Source organism: Charadrius vociferus, unplaced genomic scaffold (genome assembly GCF_000708025.1).
Source record: "Charadrius vociferus isolate BGI_N301 unplaced genomic scaffold, ASM70802v2 scaffold544, whole genome shotgun sequence".
Classification (NCBI taxonomy): Eukaryota; Metazoa; Chordata; class Aves; order Charadriiformes; family Charadriidae; genus Charadrius; species Charadrius vociferus.
This window is the reverse complement of record NW_009648162.1, coordinates 279136-298845: the sequence shown is the minus strand read 5'-3', so window position 1 is coordinate 298845 and position 19710 is coordinate 279136. Positions and strand designations below refer to the sequence as shown.

Genomic DNA, 19710 nt, shown 5'->3' with positions numbered 1-19710 from the left:
CTAAAAAAACAACTCTTGTGCATGAGAAGATCCCTTACTCAGAAAAAGTGTAATTAAACACTTCTCCAATTTAGCACTGTCCTTCAGCTAAGAGCAGTTTCCTCTGCCTGGGTTGCATGTAGCATCAGCAGCGCTGGGCAGCAATTTCAGTTTGAGGTTTTAAAATATAATTATTCTCTTCATGGAAGTTTCAAAAGTAGATGTGTTTTATTTCTCTCTTTAAATTATTTCTCCTTGTCTAATAGCATGGAGCGACCTCAAATGCACTCTGCAAATTAACCTGACCTACATGTTAAGTTTTTTAACTTTTTTTTTTTTAAACTGAATAGTTAACTTTCCAGGAAGCATGTCAAACTAATTAACGGAAAGTCACAGGAAAATCTGGCAAAAATTAAATTCGTATCATTCCTATTTGTATGCAAGTTGAAATACGTACAAACACTGAATCAGTGAAATAATCCAGTCTTGCTGAGATTCAAGTAGAATTAGTCCACTGGGTGTGTTTTTAAAAAATTATTAGTAAACAAGATAATTTTTAAGGACAAAACATGAGTTCATGAATTCCAGTGTTTTTTCAACTTGTGATCACGTAACTTCCCAAGGGATCTAGGGACTGACGAGTGTGAAATAAGAGCTAACACTAGCACGCCTATTGTCAAACAGGTTTCAAGTTGCAAACAAGAACAGCTTAACTGGAAAAAGATGAAGCCTTAAAGTCAGAAATCACTCACGCAGTTTAATCAGTGATCTAACACTGGTCACAGTCTCTTACCGTTACTACTGTATCACATCCAATAACTTACAACTGACTGAAGGACAGTTAGAAGGTTCAAGGGAAAACTGCTCATAATATCAATCTTCAGACTTTTCTACAGACTTTACTCTCATCCTTATGAAAGAATTTCAGATACTACACCACTTGTATTAAACAAACTTAGGACAAAAACCACAAAAGCACCCCACACAATTTTATAATAAAAATCTGACACCACTAATAGAGTTACCAGTGAGCAAAACAGGAAAATTAATTGCATTAATTGCCATGTTTATAATACCAACAAGTTAAAAACAGCCTGTAATCAAAAAGCAGTTACCTCTTTGAGGAATGAGACTCAGGGTTCCAATCAGGGTATCTGTTAAATGTTAAAAATATGACCATCAATGAAAAAGCTAAATTTGCCATCTGAACACAATTTTCACTTCCATGCGGTAGCTTTTACAGATAAACATTCCCATTCAGGACTCCAGAAGCACCAAGTGCCAATTCATCTTTCACCCTAATGGTCTAAAGTCAATTAAGAATGGTTCTCAGATACTGACAATTCTCATTACAGAAATCCAACAAGTACATTTTCACAGACTACGTCCATGCACAGAAAACACTTTTTACACTAAGTGAACTTTTTAAACAGATTCCTTACTGTTGACGTAACTGGCGGCAGCTTTCAATGTGAGAAGGAGTGTTCTGATGCAGAATCCAGTCCTAATTGGAGAAAAGACATCCAGGGAAGTTTGATTAGCATGTAAAATGTTAGCATTTGACCACAATTTCTAGTTATGTGTTATCGTATTTTCCCTTCCATCAAATTTTACCTAACAAATGATCTTATGTCAAGGTCAAATTTCTCACTTAGAATTATTACTCTTTATGCAAAAGATGAAAATACTTAATGATTATCAAAAGCTCTTAAAGAATACAAAGAAATCTAAGTGGAAGTTGAACAAAATTCATCATATTAAACGAATATGTTACTTCCAGCAATACACTGGGTTGTTGTCACCACACTCCTAATGCAAAAGGTTGATCCAATAGCCGGCTACATTAAAAGAAAGAAAACTATTAGCAGTCTTCACAGAATGTCAGACTGATGAACACATACACAGCAAATTAAGCTGAATAAATCAGAGAACCCGACACAACATGGTACCTTTAAGCCAAATATCAGTTCTACAGAGGCATGACTTTTCATGCCTTAAGTTCAAGAACATTCACTCCTAATAATGTTACAACCAAAGGTCAGTCAAAATGTCTGATGAAATTTTTCACACACACACTGATATTTTTATATTTTAAAGAAACTTAAGAAAAGCTGTCCTTAGGAATAACTGATGGGTTAAGCATGAGACAAATCCAGAAGTACAATGCAAGCCCTCAATCCTGAAAAATACTTAAGCACGGGTTTAACTGCAAACAGAGAATCAGTCCCCAGCACGGGAAGCTATGCCTGGAGACTTTATTCTAGTATTATTATTATGAAAATAAACTGACCTGCTAGTGAAAGCAACTGCTGTAGTCAGTTTGCTATTGAGAAGAGATATTGTACGGTCTGAAGCTGTAAGGTATCATATGGCATCAACAATAATTCTTAAGCATCCTTTAAAAAACAACTTCTAGCTGCTGTTATATTTTAAAATAGATAATAAAGGCTGAATAATGCAACTGACAAACAAGGCTTCATAAACTATTTTGCAGTTGTGAAATTATATATCACTTTTTCTAAGTGCATGCTGGTTTACAACACAAAAGATTATAACATGCGTAGCTGGCAGTATCAACCCCTCTTGTTTATTGACAAAAATGCTGAACACGCTGGTTAAAAGAAAAGCTCATAATGGTTTACTCAAAGCCTATGAGGTGGAAGAATTAATGTGACCAGGGCACAGTTAGTTTTGTGCATTTTGGCAACACAGAGAACGTGGTGAAAACAGCTGTTCCTTGCACTTACACTATCAGCCTATCAACACTAAAATGTGCTACAAGACAGTTACCCAAACTATTTATACTCCACATATAAAAAGAAATTAAAATGCATTTTAAGCACAAGACTTACCACAATTTCCTGAAGAAACAGATATACGGGTTAACCAGTCTCAGAAAGGCATTAAAAGATTTTACTAGCTGTGTTCATAAAAATATTCTAACTGTTCAAATAAAATCAGAAAAATATTACTCAGAATACCCTTTGCATTAGTCTCATCAGTTGAGCCAAAGCATATGAAGAGCTGCAGAGCAGACTGATAAAACAACTTGCAGCTGTAGAACTGCATAGGCAGTGAATACACAGCATGCACACAAGAGCGAGCAGTTCACCGTTAACACTTTTTTTCCTAATAACATGCCATTGCTAAGCAGTCCCATTCTTAAGAATGCCATTTTTCTAGGGTCTCCAAGTTAGACAAGAAAAATAAAAACTATTACTCAAGGGCTAAAACAAATTAGCTTGTGGAAATGAAAGGAAATCGGGCTTCAAGTAGCCCGCTTCCGTAGTCCCAAACGAAGAAAGTGTGCGCAGTGCCCGCCAGGGCCAAGGGAGGCCATTTTGCTTCCAAATGTCTTTAGCTACCGGTCCAACGAGCATTAACGAGACTGGCAGGCCTACAAAGAGATATTCTCCTCCCTAACAAACACAACATTCTTCTCTTCTTCAAGTCTTCATTATGCCAATGCCCTCTTGCATCCCACAGAATTACAGGAGTCTCGATTTATGCGTATTCCTCCTCTTTGATTAATTCCTTGCCCTTCTCAGTCTTCAGATATATTCCACTCCCTCTGGTAAGTTTGTCCCCAAAGACAGATCCTTCCCCCAAAAAGACAAGATCCCTTCCCAGCACAAGCACTCCATCCCATCCTGGTAAGTATAATAACTCACAGCCAGTTTATTACAGCAGCAGCACTGCTTGCTGCTCCACAACCCAACACCCCGCAGGAACGAGCACCTTGATCGCTGTGTTAGCTAATTCTGCACAACTGACAAATCTCCTGTTACTTGTGGATCACCACCAAAAAGGTCCTGAAGAAGCAGCTGACAGAGCACAGCGTCTCCTGTCTCCAAACCTGCCTCTTCTGCCAATAGTAAGATAACACTAATACACAGGGATAGTACCTGCACTTGTTTGTGCCAGTTTCGCAGCAAGGTGTTATGTAGAAAAACTAGGAGTAAAATGGAGCACATCCGCATTTTGTCCCCTTACTTCAGCAAAGGGATCATAAGTCCAATTCTCTGTGGAAAACAATGAGTCCCCATGACTCCACGCAGTTTAAAGCCCAAGAAGACATCACCCTCACTTTAAATCTCTTTGAGCTAGAAAACAAAAACTGTCATACACAGTAAGTACGATCCTTCGTGCTGGCAATATTGCAAATCTACTTTGTTCCAAAAGTGGTATGTGTTTGAAGACTGAGAAATCACACTCTATTATTCCAGTACATCCACCATTTCAAGTTGAAAATGAGACTGCTCTGTAAAATATTCATAAAATGTTTTGGTAAGTTGGAGGTTTTGTAAACATATTTGAAAGAAGACAACACTGAGGGGAGATTCCATCTAACCAAGGGCAAAATTGGGCACTCTTCTATGAAAAAACGTTGCACGACACAAAGGTACAAATGTTTGAGAACACCTTCTAGATCAACAAGTCACCATAGTGTCAATTAGTTTTCCAAATTAATTTTTTAAAGCTCAAAAAGCCCTCCTTTCTTGAACATACCTTTTCCTATAACACAGTATTATGTACAGCCATCCCTGACAATGCCACAAAAACCCTCCGAACACAAGATAAAAATAAGGACAAACCTTGCACGTTTCTGATGCTGCTCCAATAACAACTTGCTTTCAAGTTCATGGTAATCATCATTTCCCACAAACCCACAGTATTTTAGAAAGCTAAACAGTCTGTTGGAGAGTTGACACCTGACTGAAGAACCACACAGACAGCCAAGTACGAAGTTGCACCATCGATTCAAATGGCAGGACTTCTCCAGTTCACCTCTGAATAAATATCTCAGCAGGACCCAACCAAGGTGGCTGGAGACATCGCCAAATAATCGAGGCTGCCACCACCTATTGCTAAAGAGCCAGTGAACAGTTTTGATAGGAAAAGAAATACTGAACAGAGTCTTTCCAAAGTCTATTGCATGAAACAGATGAAGCACTCTTCACATTCAGCCCTGGACTGTAGGCAGTTTATCACGCAGCCGCTGACCTGCCACGTATCATTGCATAAGAGGATTAGCCATATGCCTTACAAAAAAGTTTCAAAGCTTGAAAAAAATATAACTTTTTTTTTTTTCATGAACAGATCTACAATAGCTATGCCATCCCAACAGAATATATTTTAACTTTTGACTTCTGAACAGTATATTAGCAAAAAACACCTTCAAATATATATAAATAGTTCTGTAGAAGCGGTGTTCAGGGTTCTTTTCAGATTACAAAAGAACTAGAAAATACATTTACTTCCTTAGTTGTATGACATTCCAAACAGAACTCGTTTGGTATGCTGCAGACATCTCAAGACCACCTTCATCTTGGATTTCATCACACCTCATTAATTAAGCAAGTTAGACACTTAAGAAGAAAGACCTACGGGGGGAGAACTGATTGGAGGCTTAAGAGAACAGCAGAAGGATTTTTTACTCCAAGCCAAAACTCAGCCAATATTTCACTGAGTTTATGGGAGAGCCAAGCTGAAAGAACAAGGGGGATACAGTTCAGATGATGCAAATACGAAGTTTTAGCCACTAACAGCTACTGCAATTTCAGTGGCAGACTGACTCTCCAGGAGCAGGAGTCGGGTCTCACATCCAGCCGTAATCCTGTCATTTTAATAAACTAATGCCAGGTAGCACACTCGAATTCTCTTCTGACAGGCAATGCAGCTTCTGCTTCTACCTTGGCAAGAAAATGAATCCTAGATGAGTCTGTACTTCAGTACAAGATTAGATTAAAAGAATCTATGAAAAGAGACAGCTCATCACCATGAATAATCTGAACTTGAAATCCATCATTTTAACACCATTGAAACTGTTTTTCAGATATCCAGTATCTTCAAGCATTGGATTCCTCATTCGGTATCTTTCATCATCTTCATCCGTTCTTGTTTCATGTTACCCACTTTGCTTGCCTACTTTCTTTCCAATTTGCCACGTCACAACAAAGCATTCTTAAACTGCTTGTTACAACTTGGTACTACACACCAGAAATCATCCTGTCTAATCACTTTGACCTAAAAACAGATCTGAAGATCCAGTTCGTTTACAGGTGTGCTGGGGAGACCAAAGGTCTATCTAGCTTACCTAGCACCTCTTCTCCCACAGCATGCCACAGGGGATGGCTAGGGAGGTAAATAACAAGGCAGAGCCACCTCCAGTCATCTGCTCATCAAGTGTTTCTTGAGCCATCAGAGGGTATTCACATTGCCTCTGAAGGATCTTCTTCCATGAACTTGTTCCGTTATTTTTCAATTAAGATTTCACAACATTGTGGCAAACGGTATCTACGCTCTGTGTGAAACAACCATTTCCTAGTGCAAGTCATACCACACATGACTACCAACTTCGACTAGATCATTTCCCCATCGCGTCTCTTTCAGTTTGTAGGTGCTGTTTCAGAATGTCTAGGTCAGCTTTAACCATACAACTGAGACAAAGAAAACTTTATCTGTAAAAGCAAACTTTAAAACTGAAAGTAAGAGGAATTCTTCATTCTTTAAAATTCACAAATACACAAGATTGACATTTCTTAACACAAACTTTTATTTTTTGCAGTAAAACTTAACTCTCTTGGTTATTTTGCAACACTGCTGTCTAAACATGGCTTGCCCCATGAAGTCTCAAAAGTCTGAACTGCCTACACAGAAGCAGGTGTACATGAAGAAAAAAAAAATACTATTCAGAATAAAGTTAATATATGCCAGAGCTAGAAGCAGCCATGAGAGGGAGAAAAGGTTGCGTAGTTGCAGTCAGATCAGAACATCTGGAGAACACATGCTACATCATGGTGCCTTTAGGGCAAGAAGATATAACCTTTAATCTCCCCAGAAAACTTCATAGCTAATTAGTCAGAAAGTATTTTTAGTAAAAGCATTTGCTTCAGTTTAGAAAACACCAGTAAGCAAGCAACTCAGTAATTCACATTTAAATAGATTACACTTTTCCAAAGTGTTTTGTCCATTTATTAACACAAACCCAAATTTGTTGCCCTGATCAATTTTACACATTTTTATTTTAAATCAAACTTCCCTTTAAGTTTTCAAGTCTGCCCAAACAGCTGCACTTCTCCGTGGCCTTCGTTGCTTCCAGTGCAAAAGCACTTGAGAATTTATTTTTATTCTGAAGCCCCTAATGCAGCTGTCACCATCTTAACTGTTCATTCACTTTCTTAATACACAGCACAAATAGGGCCTAACAATCTTGCATGATTTTGCCAAATTGCAAAAAAAACACTCCCCCACAGGCTTTCCACAGGTTTGTTGAAGACTATTTAAATTTTAAACACATGAAACTGACAATGAATTATTTAATTTTTTTAAATTACACTCTCCTGTATTTTTGACATATCAAGCCTAGATCTTTCAAGAGAAATCCACAGCTTTCAGAACGCTTCTCTCTCTCCCAGTATTCACCAGTTCCTTCTTTTTCTTCCTTCAAGAGCTGAAACCGTTATGTGTTTCATAGCTGAAAGCTCAGTCAGATGAATGAAAGCATTTTGTGTGTCCCTCAGAGCTAGTCTTCAGTCTCTGGAACAGTCAATGTCGCATAGACCACATTTGGAAGATTACATTTTTGCAGATAAATAGGCTGCTTTGTTTTAATGCAGACTTTGCAGGAGGGGAGCTGAATACACAAACATCTCATCTACCCTACCGAGATTCAGCATACAATTTTTGCACACATTTTAGTTACCCAGATGATGTTAGTATTTTACTCCACTGATAAAAGGGTTGTTTTGTCACTTGAAACCCACTGCAGAAGACATAAATAATTTTTAATTTAAAAAAATAATAATCAATGTGCATGACAACTTTGAAATGCAAATTGGAACAGAACACGCTGTGCTAGCGTTTACTAGCACTGTTTCTAGCATTCTGAAATTTGCACGTAAGCACTCAAACTGGAGAACAGCATCACAATTCATTTAATGCACAATAAAAAAAATAGTTCATAAAACAGTGCAACAGGTAAGATGCCGAGTACAAATTTATGCAATAATCTTTGAAAGACACTCACCTTCATACGAGTGCATTCAATGTTACACAGAGAACACATATGTGGAAATATTCTTGGAGATGTAGCATAGTAGTCATTCATCATTGACGGAGTGGGCAATCTTTTTATCTTCTGGGCATCAGACTGTAGAAACGCGGGAAGCCATGATGCTTTCACAATACCAAAAGGAGATCTAATTGGCCCCTCAGCCTGTGTCTGGAAGGGCTTCTGTCCTGCTCCTGAGCCGCTCTGGGCATTAGACTGGCTTGTACCAGATTCATGCTGAATTCGGTCATGTTGGCTTACAGCTGCAAGAAGTTCAGCTGAAAAGGGTGGCTGGGTCATCGGTGGCATGACATGCTGGGTCATAGACTGCTGGACAAGAGGCGGCATGACAGGTGGCATCATGGGCTGTGCCAAGGGTGGCATTATAGGTGGCATCATGGGTGGCATGACAGGCGGTATTGCAGGCTGGGAAACAGACTTCACCACAGGGAGTCCAGTGGGTGTTGCACACAATCCAGACACCTTTCCCGGAGTCTCAGCTGGAAAAAACGATCGAGTGTTTGATGAATCATTCTGGAACCCCGTCGGTTTTATTAAGTCTTCAACTGGAAACACTGGATTACAGGTCACGCTAGATGGTGGGACACCCAATGACATATTCTGCTCTCGTTGGAAGTCTTCCCTGTTCTCTCCGCTCGACGCTTCAGGATTATAGACACGTGCTTCGAGAGGATCTTCAGCCAGCACTTCAGAATTATAAGCACGCACTTCAAGAGGATCTTCTGTATAACCGTATTTGCTTGCGTGCCCATAATCAATTACTTTACTCTTGACTGCTGTACCACTTGTACCACCAACCGCTTCTTCTCCTCTGCTCTGAGAATGTAAACCAGATAAAGAATGACCCATCTTACGAATCCGTATTTCTCTCAAGATTAGCGGCATGTTTTCAGGTGTTAACTGATCATCTGGATAGCGACTGAGTTCCTCCAAATCTTCATTAGAGAGCCCAAAACTCGCTAAAATACTGGAAGCGCTTTCTGGTGTGTAGCGGTTCTGGGCATTTGAGTTCTGCTCTGTGACCCGTGCCGAGGTAGACGGCTTTTGCCCAGTTGTCCCAGCGGAGCACGGGGTATTATCCCAGTGACTTGTGCGGGGCTCTCCCTTCTGCTCCTGGTGTATGTTCGTCTTCGCTTTTACCTGCCTCGGATCAGCCCTGTGCAGAGTTACCCGAACGTTTATCCTCTGTGAACCCGTCCACTGAAACGTTTCCTGTCCCGAAAATCTTTGTGACACTCCTTGAGGTGTTCCAGGTGCAGGCTTTCTCTGAAGACCTGCTGCACCTCCTCCCCTAAAGGATCCTGGAGGCTTTGTGCCAGATGGATTAGGTCCTCTCGGCCTCTGAGGTAAAGTTCCTCTAGGACTAAACATTGCGCTTTTCAGAAATGCTTGATTTAACCAAGCATAAGGAGGTGCAGAACTGTTGGTAGCAACTGAGGTCAATTGCTGAAGAGCCAACTGTGTCTTAATTTGTGCAAGCTGTAAAGGAGGAGGGCCCAACAGAAGTGGGCTTGCAATGCCAAGGTTCAAGGAATTCACAAGTGGTGCGAAACTTTCCAAGAATAACACAAAGCTGAAAGTTAAAAGACAAGTATTAGATTATTTTATCTTTTCACCTACTTTACGCAGTGGATTCTACAACCGGTGAGAAAAACAACTGAAGTCACAAAACAGTATTTTAATGACAGTTTAAATGGTCCTTTTGAATTTGAAATTCTGTTGAACAAAAACATTTTCTTTCACCGCACAAAATCTTAGATGCAGTGAATAGACAACAGAAAATTAAGTAAATAAGCTTTACCCAACAAGTTCAATGTCACAGACAACAGAACTACTGATGACTCTCTTTCAACACCATTTTCTAAAACTTGATATTTCAGTTTGTAATGACAACACAGTTTGGATTTATTTACAGTTAGAGCTATTTTATGAGCAATAAGCCAAAGTATTAAAACCCTCTACAAATGTTTATGAGGTATGAACTGTAAGTGAAATCATTATGTAGAGAATTCAAAACAGTTACAAGTTGGATGTCAAGTCACTGTGGAATTGATCTGAAGACAGCAGAACAATTTTCAGGATGGACACGCCTATGACCACACTCCTGAAAGTATTCCAAGGGTGTGACAATATTTGAATTCTGTGGCTAGAAAATTTCCATCTCCCAGATGTTAAAGGCAAGATCTTATATTGAAACAACCTTAAACAGAAAGGTGTAAAATCACACAGAAACTGAAACCATCTACATACAAGCATTAAAAAAAAGCACAATGGGCATGGAAACTGCCATCTTTTATTTCAGCTGAAATCACTGAAAACTCAATCCTGTAAGGCAGTAAAAGAATATACAAATACAGGTAGAATAAGACAAAGCGATGCTCACACTAACAAAAACTGACTTTTGGAAATGCATTCTTGTAGCATACTGAAAGCAAGGTGCCCCATCTGTCCAGCTCTGTCTGCACTCCAGAACTGCAGAATCAGCAGTCAGAAGGATTCCCAAGAAGTCCTCACTCCACCCTTTGTCAGTCTGCCATCTCCCCAAACTGGATAACCTGCTGTTTTCATTCTTCTTGTAGCAATATATTAGGTCTGAATGAGTTTTACTAACAGATTTTCACTAAGCATAACTATAATAGGGCTCGCAGACATTCCTAGTTGTTTCTGCACTTGTATGCTGTATTTCTGCAGTGTTGAGGTTCTTGTCTCACCAACACTATCTCCATCACAGGTTTTGTTTTCAAATCTCACAAGTTGACCCCAAACAAAGTTTTTCAAGTAAATGGAAGTGTCTCTCTCATGTTTCTCATCTGTAAGGGCTGAAGTTATGAAGCTTGAGAACCATAACTCAAAAAATAAAAATTACATGCAGCTGCAGCTTAAGAGACATGAACTATGTACAAGCTGCAGGAGGTTCAGATTTTACCACTGGATTCCTGTAACTTGTTACTATCTGTATGTTAAGCATTCTTCTTAAGTTATTTAATTTTAACTAAGTACAAATTGAAGTCAGGCCAAGAAGAAACAGTAGCTACAGAAACATTTATCATATCTCTTCTCCATTACAAAAACATAGGAAGCCATAACAAAGAAGAGATATCCCACCAGACAACAATCCCAGAACTCTGGCCTCTCATCCAGGACTCCTTACCCAATATGCCTCTTCCTTCAACAAATTAAATCATATTTAAATGGTAACTGCGTGTTAGGCCAAGTTTGTTCAAGACAGTTTCAAAACAGACTATTAAGCAAATAGCCACAAAGTAATCTCTTGCCTTTCAGTTTTGCTGTTCTCTGGAACTCTCATCACTGGAGGGCAAAAAAGCCTCTCAGCATATTAATTTGGAAAGTAGCTGGAAAGAGAACAGTATCAAAGCCACCCATACAAGAACAAGTATGAATACATTAGTAGAGCACATTTTAAAAATAAACATGCTGGTTTGCAAACTGAACCTTAATTCAGTGGATTAGGAATCTCCCAGGGTATCTATTCAGGAGCAAACCAGAACTTCAACAGAAGAACTTTTACCACTCAATTAGAGATTTCCAGGCAGCATAGATCACTCAGCCACCAGCGCACTGTGATCAGGTATGCTCACACACCAGTATCTTGAACCACTGCCGTAAGTCACACGCCTCTACAAACCTCTTGTCAGAGCTGGCACACCATCAGCCTACTCCAGGCATCAGCAGGTAGAAAAAGCCAACCAACATATTGCATGGTCAGTATCGGAATGCCACAATTTTCCATTTATGACAATTTTTAAAGCTATCACTCCAGTAAAATCCTAAGGTACAGTCATGTTCAACAGGGAATATGGGTATATACTCACTTTATGCCAAAGTGAACTACTAGAATAATCTATTTAACACCAAAACAGATTAAATTTCTTTTGCTTTTCAGTGAATATTCTAAACTAAAATTGAGGCTTTTTCCCACACTTTGTTTTAGCAACAGTACACCAAAATGAAGAGAAAACATCTTCCATTTTGGATACTAAAAACATAAAAATAGCCTTACTGAAGTAGAACAGAGTTCCAATATCCTGTGTTCAACAGTAACCCAGACTCAATGCTAGAGACCATGCCTATAACTTAATGTACTTTCTTCTAAGTCCTGAAACTTTCTTCAGTTACCAGTCTAAAGATTGTAATGTCATTTTACCTGAGATATTAATTAAGCAATATCACCAAACAGAGATTTTTCTCAGAATCAACAAACAAAATGCTGCAATCTGTTCACGACATGGCAATGCGGGGCCTGCTAACCTACCGTCGAAAAACGTTAAAAAACAAACAGCCTCAGCATTGGATGATTGTTAACAAACAGGACCACGAGAGCCACTTTCTCAGCCACCATGGTGTTGGAAGACACACACCAAGAAGAGTCTCTTCAGCTAAACAGAAGAGACATGGCACTAGCATTTAAAACTACCTTCCTGAGTCACAAAAATAAGGGAACAGATACTAAGAATTTCTCTCTCAAACTAAAACCGTTAGGTTCTCCATCAATATTAATAATTGAAGAAATACAAGAGACAGTTTTGTGATTTCTGTGATAAAAAGGCTAGCTCATGAAAAAATTCAAAACAAAAGTACGAAGTAACCTTAAAGTCGAGGTTTTAAAAGACAAACATATTTGTGCTGTACAGCCCTTAACTCTGAAACCTATCTGCAGTGAAACATTGAGGACTTCACTCAGACCCACAATAATGCAAATATATTTGAGCACATTTACAACATTAGTTTCCTCACCAGCCGACCCCATCTACATCTGAAGCTGTAGGACACAGAGGCAAAACATTTAAACTGCACTCCTCCCTGTGGAAGTTGTATGCTCAAATTCTCTTCTGACATGCAGTGATGTGCTGAACAGCAGCAAGCGTGCAATGAAGCCTTAATCAGCTGAGTCTCATGACTGACCTTTTCCAAATAAATGCTGGAAATGACAGTTGAAAGATAAAGTGATGCCAAGGCTAAGCTAACAATGGCCTGGACATTTAAGGCTAGATTCTCACCTTCCTCTTCAAAAGAAGCTTTGTTTGGAGTTTCTCTGTGATCCTCTAGACTGCTTTTTCTGGTGCAGTGACATCCTGTCCACTCTTACAGCAGTGATCGTGCACCTTTGCTGACGCTTCATCGTAAGCAGATAAAAAATATGTGTAATTCCCCAAAGACCACTGTGCTTACCTGACTCCTGGAAAAGTTACGTCCTTGAAACTTAAAATTTCAGAGTATCACAGAAAAGCCAAATTTTACCCTTCTTGCCTTCTGTTCAACTTCATCAGTCCATTTTGCCAAGCTTCCCAATATGGATGGATAAATGAAAAGCTCTGGCTACCTGGTTACACACTGAAGAGCCTTAACAACTACATTTGTTCCTAAGGTGAGTACAGACTGATCTTGCACCTTCCCAGGTTCGAGGCTACTGGTAGAACAAGCTTTTACCCTCTCTCCCTATAACCTTCCTCCCTCCCCAGAGGTCCAGCTGCCTGTGTTTCAAGGATCCAACTCTGGTGCAACCCAGCTGCATAACCTCGGCCAGGCTGCTGAGAAAACTGATAGAATTGTAGAAAAGAGTTCTGATAAAGTCTACAGAGAGAGTTAAAAAAAGGCCGGGGGGGGGGACGGGGACGGGACAGGATTACAAGCAAGACAGGTGCCATTTGCAGCTCAAGGATTCAATAGGAAAGACACCAACCAAGAATGGAAAAAAAAAATCCTAACGAAAAAAAAACAGGGAGGCGGTGTTGATGGATGGATGACATCAGTGGATGACCGCAACCTAACAACACTGAGGAGCCCTTTCAGGGAGCAGTGAGGTCTTCTCTTCCCGATGCCCAACCAGTCAGCAAATACCCTGTGGCTGTCCTACTGGGAGCAGTGAGCATGCTAATGCTCAGACTAGCAGCCTAATAAAACCTACCAGCCTCAGTGCATGTTTAGCAGTAGTAAGTAACTGTTTTGCAGTTTTAAACTCTCTCTAGCCTTTTTGTAGCATATCCTCGCGCAAGGCTAAAGCTACCTAACTAAAGTGACCCAGAGAAGGATATTAACAAAGCTGACAATTCACTAAACCAATCTGGAGGCAAGCCAGTGATACTATGTAGAAAACTCCTGTCTCTTACAGGTACAGGAATTAACAGACAAAAGCAGTGGGTACTAGCAGATTTGAAGCAAATATGAGAAGTCCCGCAAGCCGATAAAGGGAAATGCAGCACTGACCAGCAATACTGCTGAGTTCAAACTCTTAGTGTTGAAGGTGTACCTGTATCTTGAAGCTGTACCATTTCAGTGGTCAGCTGTCTGTCAACAACAGAAACACCTTTTGAAGCCAGTTGTGCAATACAGAAATCAATCACAAACAAAACAGGAGGCTTAAGTTACAGGTTTGGCAGTGAGACCTCATAAGGCGGAAGCTGCTTTCTCTAGTGACAAGAGAAGGCTTTAACTGAAGATACAGTCTCGCACAGTCATTGAAAGAGTAATTTTCTGCCGATTTGTCTCTATAAATAGTATTCAATTTTCTGGATATGTGCTAATTGCAGACCAGTCAAGTAAAGATTGCATTTCAATATAATGACACTTTGGGAAACCAGGCATACTGCAGAGACCAATACTATGGCTAATCAAATATTCATCCACAGCCAACATTTTCAGGCCACAAAGATGGCAAACCCGGGAACCCCAGAAGGATCACACTGTTTGCACTCACAGCAATGTGACTTTAAACATGCAGAAGGCCGACTGAGGCCAGCAGCCAAGCACTCACACAGCCACTCACTCAGACACCCCCTCCCCAGCTGGACAGGGAGAGGGGACTGTGATAAAGCTCATGGGATGAGATAGAGACGGTATGAAAAGTGAAATGGGGGGAGCCAAGCAAAGGCTATCACTCACCACGTCCTGCAAGCAGACCAGTGCCCAGCCGGGCTTCCAGCAACAGCCACCTTGGAAGCCAAAACCCTCCTCTTTCTTACTCCATCCCATTTATACAGCTGAGCATGACATTACGCAGTACGGAATGTCACTTTGGCCAGTTCAGGTTGGCTGTCCCAGCTGTGTCCACTCTCAACCTCTTGCCCACCTCCAGCCTGCTTGCCTGGAGGAAGGCAGGGAAGAAAGCCTTGATGCTGTGCAAGCAGTGCTCTGCAATAGCCGAAATATCGGTGCTTACCTACACTGGTTTAGTCACACACCCAAAACACAGCACCACAATCCTTCCCAGCTGGAGCCAGTATCACTTAATTCACAGAAATATTCCCAAATGCTGGAGGTGGCCTCAGGTCTCCCCAGGGCTTTTCTGCCCAAGGCTCCCAAGGTGGCCATGTTCCTGGGCTGCAGTGCAGAGCATGGTCCTCGCAGCTGGTCCTGCCTGCCCTGGCCCAAGAGTGAATGCACCAACTATCGCCTGCTGGATCTGTTCCAAGGCCTGCCACAAGGCTCTGCTTGAAATAGTTCTTCTTTCGGGTTACTCAACAGAGAGGACATGCAAGCTGAGTGCAACCCAGAACACACATTCTCCAGAAACCCTCAACGCCTAGGAAAGCTGCTGTTTCTTTTTTGTTAGCTAGTGGGGATGTGGCTGTTATATTACTGACCATATCCATAGGGATGTGACGATGTCCATGATTCCACTTCAGCCTCAAGAACTGGATCTCTTTTGCAGGTCCCTTGTCTCACTTCATTTTGCAGCAAAACCGGCAGAAGGATATGGATTATTCTTTTCCCTTCTCAAAGATTTCCTCTGCTGTGTTGCCCAACACAATGACGTTGTCGGTGTATTGGGTATTCAGGGGCTTCACTCTGTTCCAGTGCTGCCTGTATCAGTCCATGGCAAAAGACAGGGCTGTGCTTCCATCCTAGGTTAGTCAGCTCCAGGTGCATGAACACCCCTCCACATGAAAGCAGCCTGTGGCCTGCACTCAGCTGCCCAAGGGATGGCGCACGCATGGGCAGCACCAGTTGCGCCATACCACCTGGCTGCCTCGGGCTCCTGCTCATACTGGAGTGCAGCATGTCCGGCACAGCAGCATGACCTCCTTCAGATCATGACAGTCCACCTTCAGCCTCCAACCTCCACCAGACCTTGGTGCTGCCATATGGGACTACTACAGAGTGAAGTCACCCCTGAAATCCAGACGGGTTCCACTCCAATCCCCTGATGGCATTGGGGTGGGTACACTGCACACTGGAGTCCACCAGAACCTTGTGCTCCTGTGGGTCCGATGTGCCAGGCCATTAAATCCACATCATCCAGTCAAGCCTGTTGTCCCTTTCATCTGCCTGGGCAGAGACAAATCCACCCTATTCCTGGTCAGAGCACTCATCATCTGAGTCCTACCATAGAAGACCAGATGTCCCTTCATTAAGATCAGGAGGAGGACAGGCATCCTCAGCCCTTCTACTGCATCTGGGGAACTGCTTGATATCAAGCAGAACAGTAATTCTCCTAGATGGACACTTTTTAGCTGTTTTCCCCCACAATTCACAAATGCAACATGTTAGGTCCGAGACAGCACACCACCCTACTTCCACACATGCTCCCCACGGTCACACAGATGGAACCAATGGGTGGCATATCATATGTGCCTGTGAGTCCTGTCCTGAGCTGGGAAAGGCTGATTCCATGTGGCACCCTTTATAGCTGAGACGCCAGCCTGTAGCAGCGAGGAGGAAGAATTCTCTTTGAATCGTTGGAGCTGGTGGGACAGTTCCTCCACAGCTGGCGCCTTTATTTCTCTAGCCAGCCCACCTGGGTGCTGCTGTACACCACCAGTCTCTTCAACACTAACCTCTGCTGCACAGCCCCTGTGCACTGGAAATCATCAGGATCTCTGGAGACCTGGTTGCTGTCCAGGTTGCCGCAGACCATCTCCACCACTTCCGTCAGATAACAGACAAGGTCCGCTTGCGTCTGTAGTTTACTAGATCATCCTCAAGAGGAAACCCCACCTTCAACAGGAGATGCCTGCATTGAGTCTCTGGTTTAGCCACAGTGTCCATTTGTATATCCTCAGATCCAGGGATCCTCCAGCTCCTTGGAGGGTGCTGAACACAGGCCTGGTACGTGTAGGCTGGTCCCAACAGAGCACTAGAAGCCACTCTCTGACAGCTACAAGGCATCCCTCCTTCAGGTGGTCTGCCATTTCAGAAGGATAACATGCCTGCTCAGGCAAAAACTCCCAGGCCGTCGGAGGTGAAAACAGCTCTAGGCACCTGCCCAAATTCTCCCACACGCTATGCCACCCAGGAGCCAGCTGCCGTAGGGCATGTTCCTGTCTGCCATCCCCAGCCACATGGTTACCAGAGGATACACCAAGACCTGAATTGGGATCAGTGGATTCAGAGTCTGATGATGCGGCAGTGTGCAGGGCACTGGTGGCAGTGTAATTATTACCATTATAGGTAACAGTCAAAATCAAAACCAGGTTCACAGTACACACCACTGTGAACATTTCAGTTACGCCAGGACGTTCAAGCAACCAAAGGGACATTGCAACAAGGTTGGCAGGATCTGTCCCAGAGGAGAAGAGGACGACGGTATAATTGCTGTTTGTCTCTAGGCGATGGTTCCTGGAACACAGGGATGACAGCAACACAGAGGCCAACAAAGCACTGCCTTTATCACAGGTTTCCCAGGGAAAACAAAACAACACAGCAAACAGCAAAGGCTGAAAGATGCCATTTCAAAGCCCTACAGCTAAACAGCAATAAATTCAGTCTAGCACACTCCGATCAAATTTGTCATTATATCTTGATCCCCCTCATGCCCCTCGCTGAGCTCCAAAAAGGACTGTAGTATGTCAACGACGGTCAGCAGCCAAACACCCACATAGTCACTCACTCACCCCACTCTCCACCCCAGCAGGACAGGGGGAGAAAAGGAAGTATAAAAGCAAGAAAACTCATGAGTTAAGACAAAGACAATCGGGGGGGGTGAACAAAACCAAGCAAAGTCAGGGCAATTATTACTCTCCACTTCCCACAGGCAGACCAGTACCCAGCCAGGCTCCAAGCAACGGCCACCTTGTAAGCCAAAAAACACCCTTTGCTTCTTCTACCCGAGTTTTTACCGCTGAGCAGGATATTACACAGTATGGATTATCCCTTTAGCCAGTCCAGGTCACAGCTCTGTACCCTTCCAACTCCTTGTCTACTCTCAGGGGTGCGGGGCAGGGGGAAGCCTTGACACTGTGCAAGCACTGTTCAGCAACAGACAAAATATTGCTGTGTGACCAACACTGGTTTAGCCACAAATCCAAAATACAGCTCACAGGCTGCTGTGAAGATAGTTAACTCCATCCCAGCCAGCGACAGTAACATTCAGTAATACAATTCACTGAAATATTCCAAAGAGACTCCATTCCAGTGTTCATGGGGTTCAGTGCATCAAGTTTATACACAGACACGCACTAAAAAATAAAAATAAAAATCAGCACAAGTCCTTCAGCAACTACTTCTTAAAACAAGCCCAAAAAGGGCATTTCAGCACCTTCATGGAATATTAGCAGCAGAAATCTACCAGCCTTTTACAATTTTCACTTTCCAAGTACAAATTTAGAGCAGTACAAATCCAGCATGCTGTTTACTAAGTACATTTGTATGGATGCAACAGCTCTGAGGTACATGGAGCTCTGCACGCCTGATGTGGAGATGCGCCTGACAGCATTGCGGACAAAGAGTAAATACTAATACTTCTGCCTAAAACAACCCAAAGTCCATTCAGAATATTTAACTTGACAGCAATGAAGTAAGAAAAAAATTTATTTACCTTCAAATGTAAAACTGAAAAAAAAGGTCTCAATATTCTTCCCGTTTCACAAACTGAAGAGCTCCTTGTTTGGTAAGGACTAACATGAGCACGGTTGAGCTTCCCCTGAGCTCAGCCCCAAAACCAAACTGCAAGATACTTGGGAAAGAGAAGAAGGGAAAAAAAGGAATCCAGCGGTATAGCAGGGAGCAGCAAGTTTTGTAACCACTTGGAACCCCACCCTTGGATAAATATCACTCGTTTACATCAGTTGTCACAAAAGCTGAAGAAGAGATCACTCTAGTCCCTTATGTCCTCCACCCTTTGAGACAGAGTGATTGTTCTGTTAGTTCTGGCAAATGATATTTTTTTAAATCAGAAAAAAACTGCATTTGAAGATACTTTTTGTCCTTGAGAAGTGCCTTGTCAATAGGGAAAATAATTACCTCACTTTTATATCCACCCTCTTGTAGACCTCACAACAGAGTTATAATTTAATATTCTAAATGTCTAGTGAATAACCACATACCAGAGAGAAGAACATAACCCAAAACTGAATACACATTTCAACATCAATTCTGGGCTATAAACCAGGATGGATGATCAGTTTTTTTTAAAAAACACAATACATTTTAATCAGTTATTTAAATAATTTTTAAAATAATCCTATAGAAAAATAAATGTAAAAAATAACAACGTATATTACATTACTGTATTAAAATAATTGTAACTAAGCAAAAATACTACAGCAGCACGTGTCCAAGTTTCAAAAAAAGAAAAAAAAGAGTCTAATTTCCAAATACATGAGGTTCCTAGGTAAGAACTATAAACCAGATTATGCTATGGTGCAAAAATACTTTGCCTTGAGAAAAAAGAATTTTTGTTGTTGCTTCAGTTATTTGAC

At 41.6% G+C, this 19710-nt stretch overlaps 1 protein-coding gene across 1 annotated transcript in view; it reads right to left on the bottom strand.

Moving 5' to 3' along the window:
* ZNF638 (zinc finger protein 638) overlaps nucleotides 1-16928 on the bottom strand; it is a 49809-nt gene extending 32881 nt beyond the window's left edge. Inside the window, exons 1-5 of the mRNA XM_009884099.1 lie at nucleotides 16849-16928; nucleotides 8455-9605; nucleotides 8009-8379; nucleotides 1422-1483; nucleotides 1095-1133 (exon numbers count right to left, since the gene is read on the bottom strand). Of these exons, the coding sequence (XP_009882401.1) occupies nucleotides 1095-1133; nucleotides 1422-1483; nucleotides 8009-8379; nucleotides 8455-9605; nucleotides 16849-16928 (1703 nt within the window). The remainder of the gene's footprint in view (nucleotides 1-1094; nucleotides 1134-1421; nucleotides 1484-8008; nucleotides 8380-8454; nucleotides 9606-16848) is intronic.
* Nucleotides 16929-19710: the final 2782 nt, after the last annotated feature.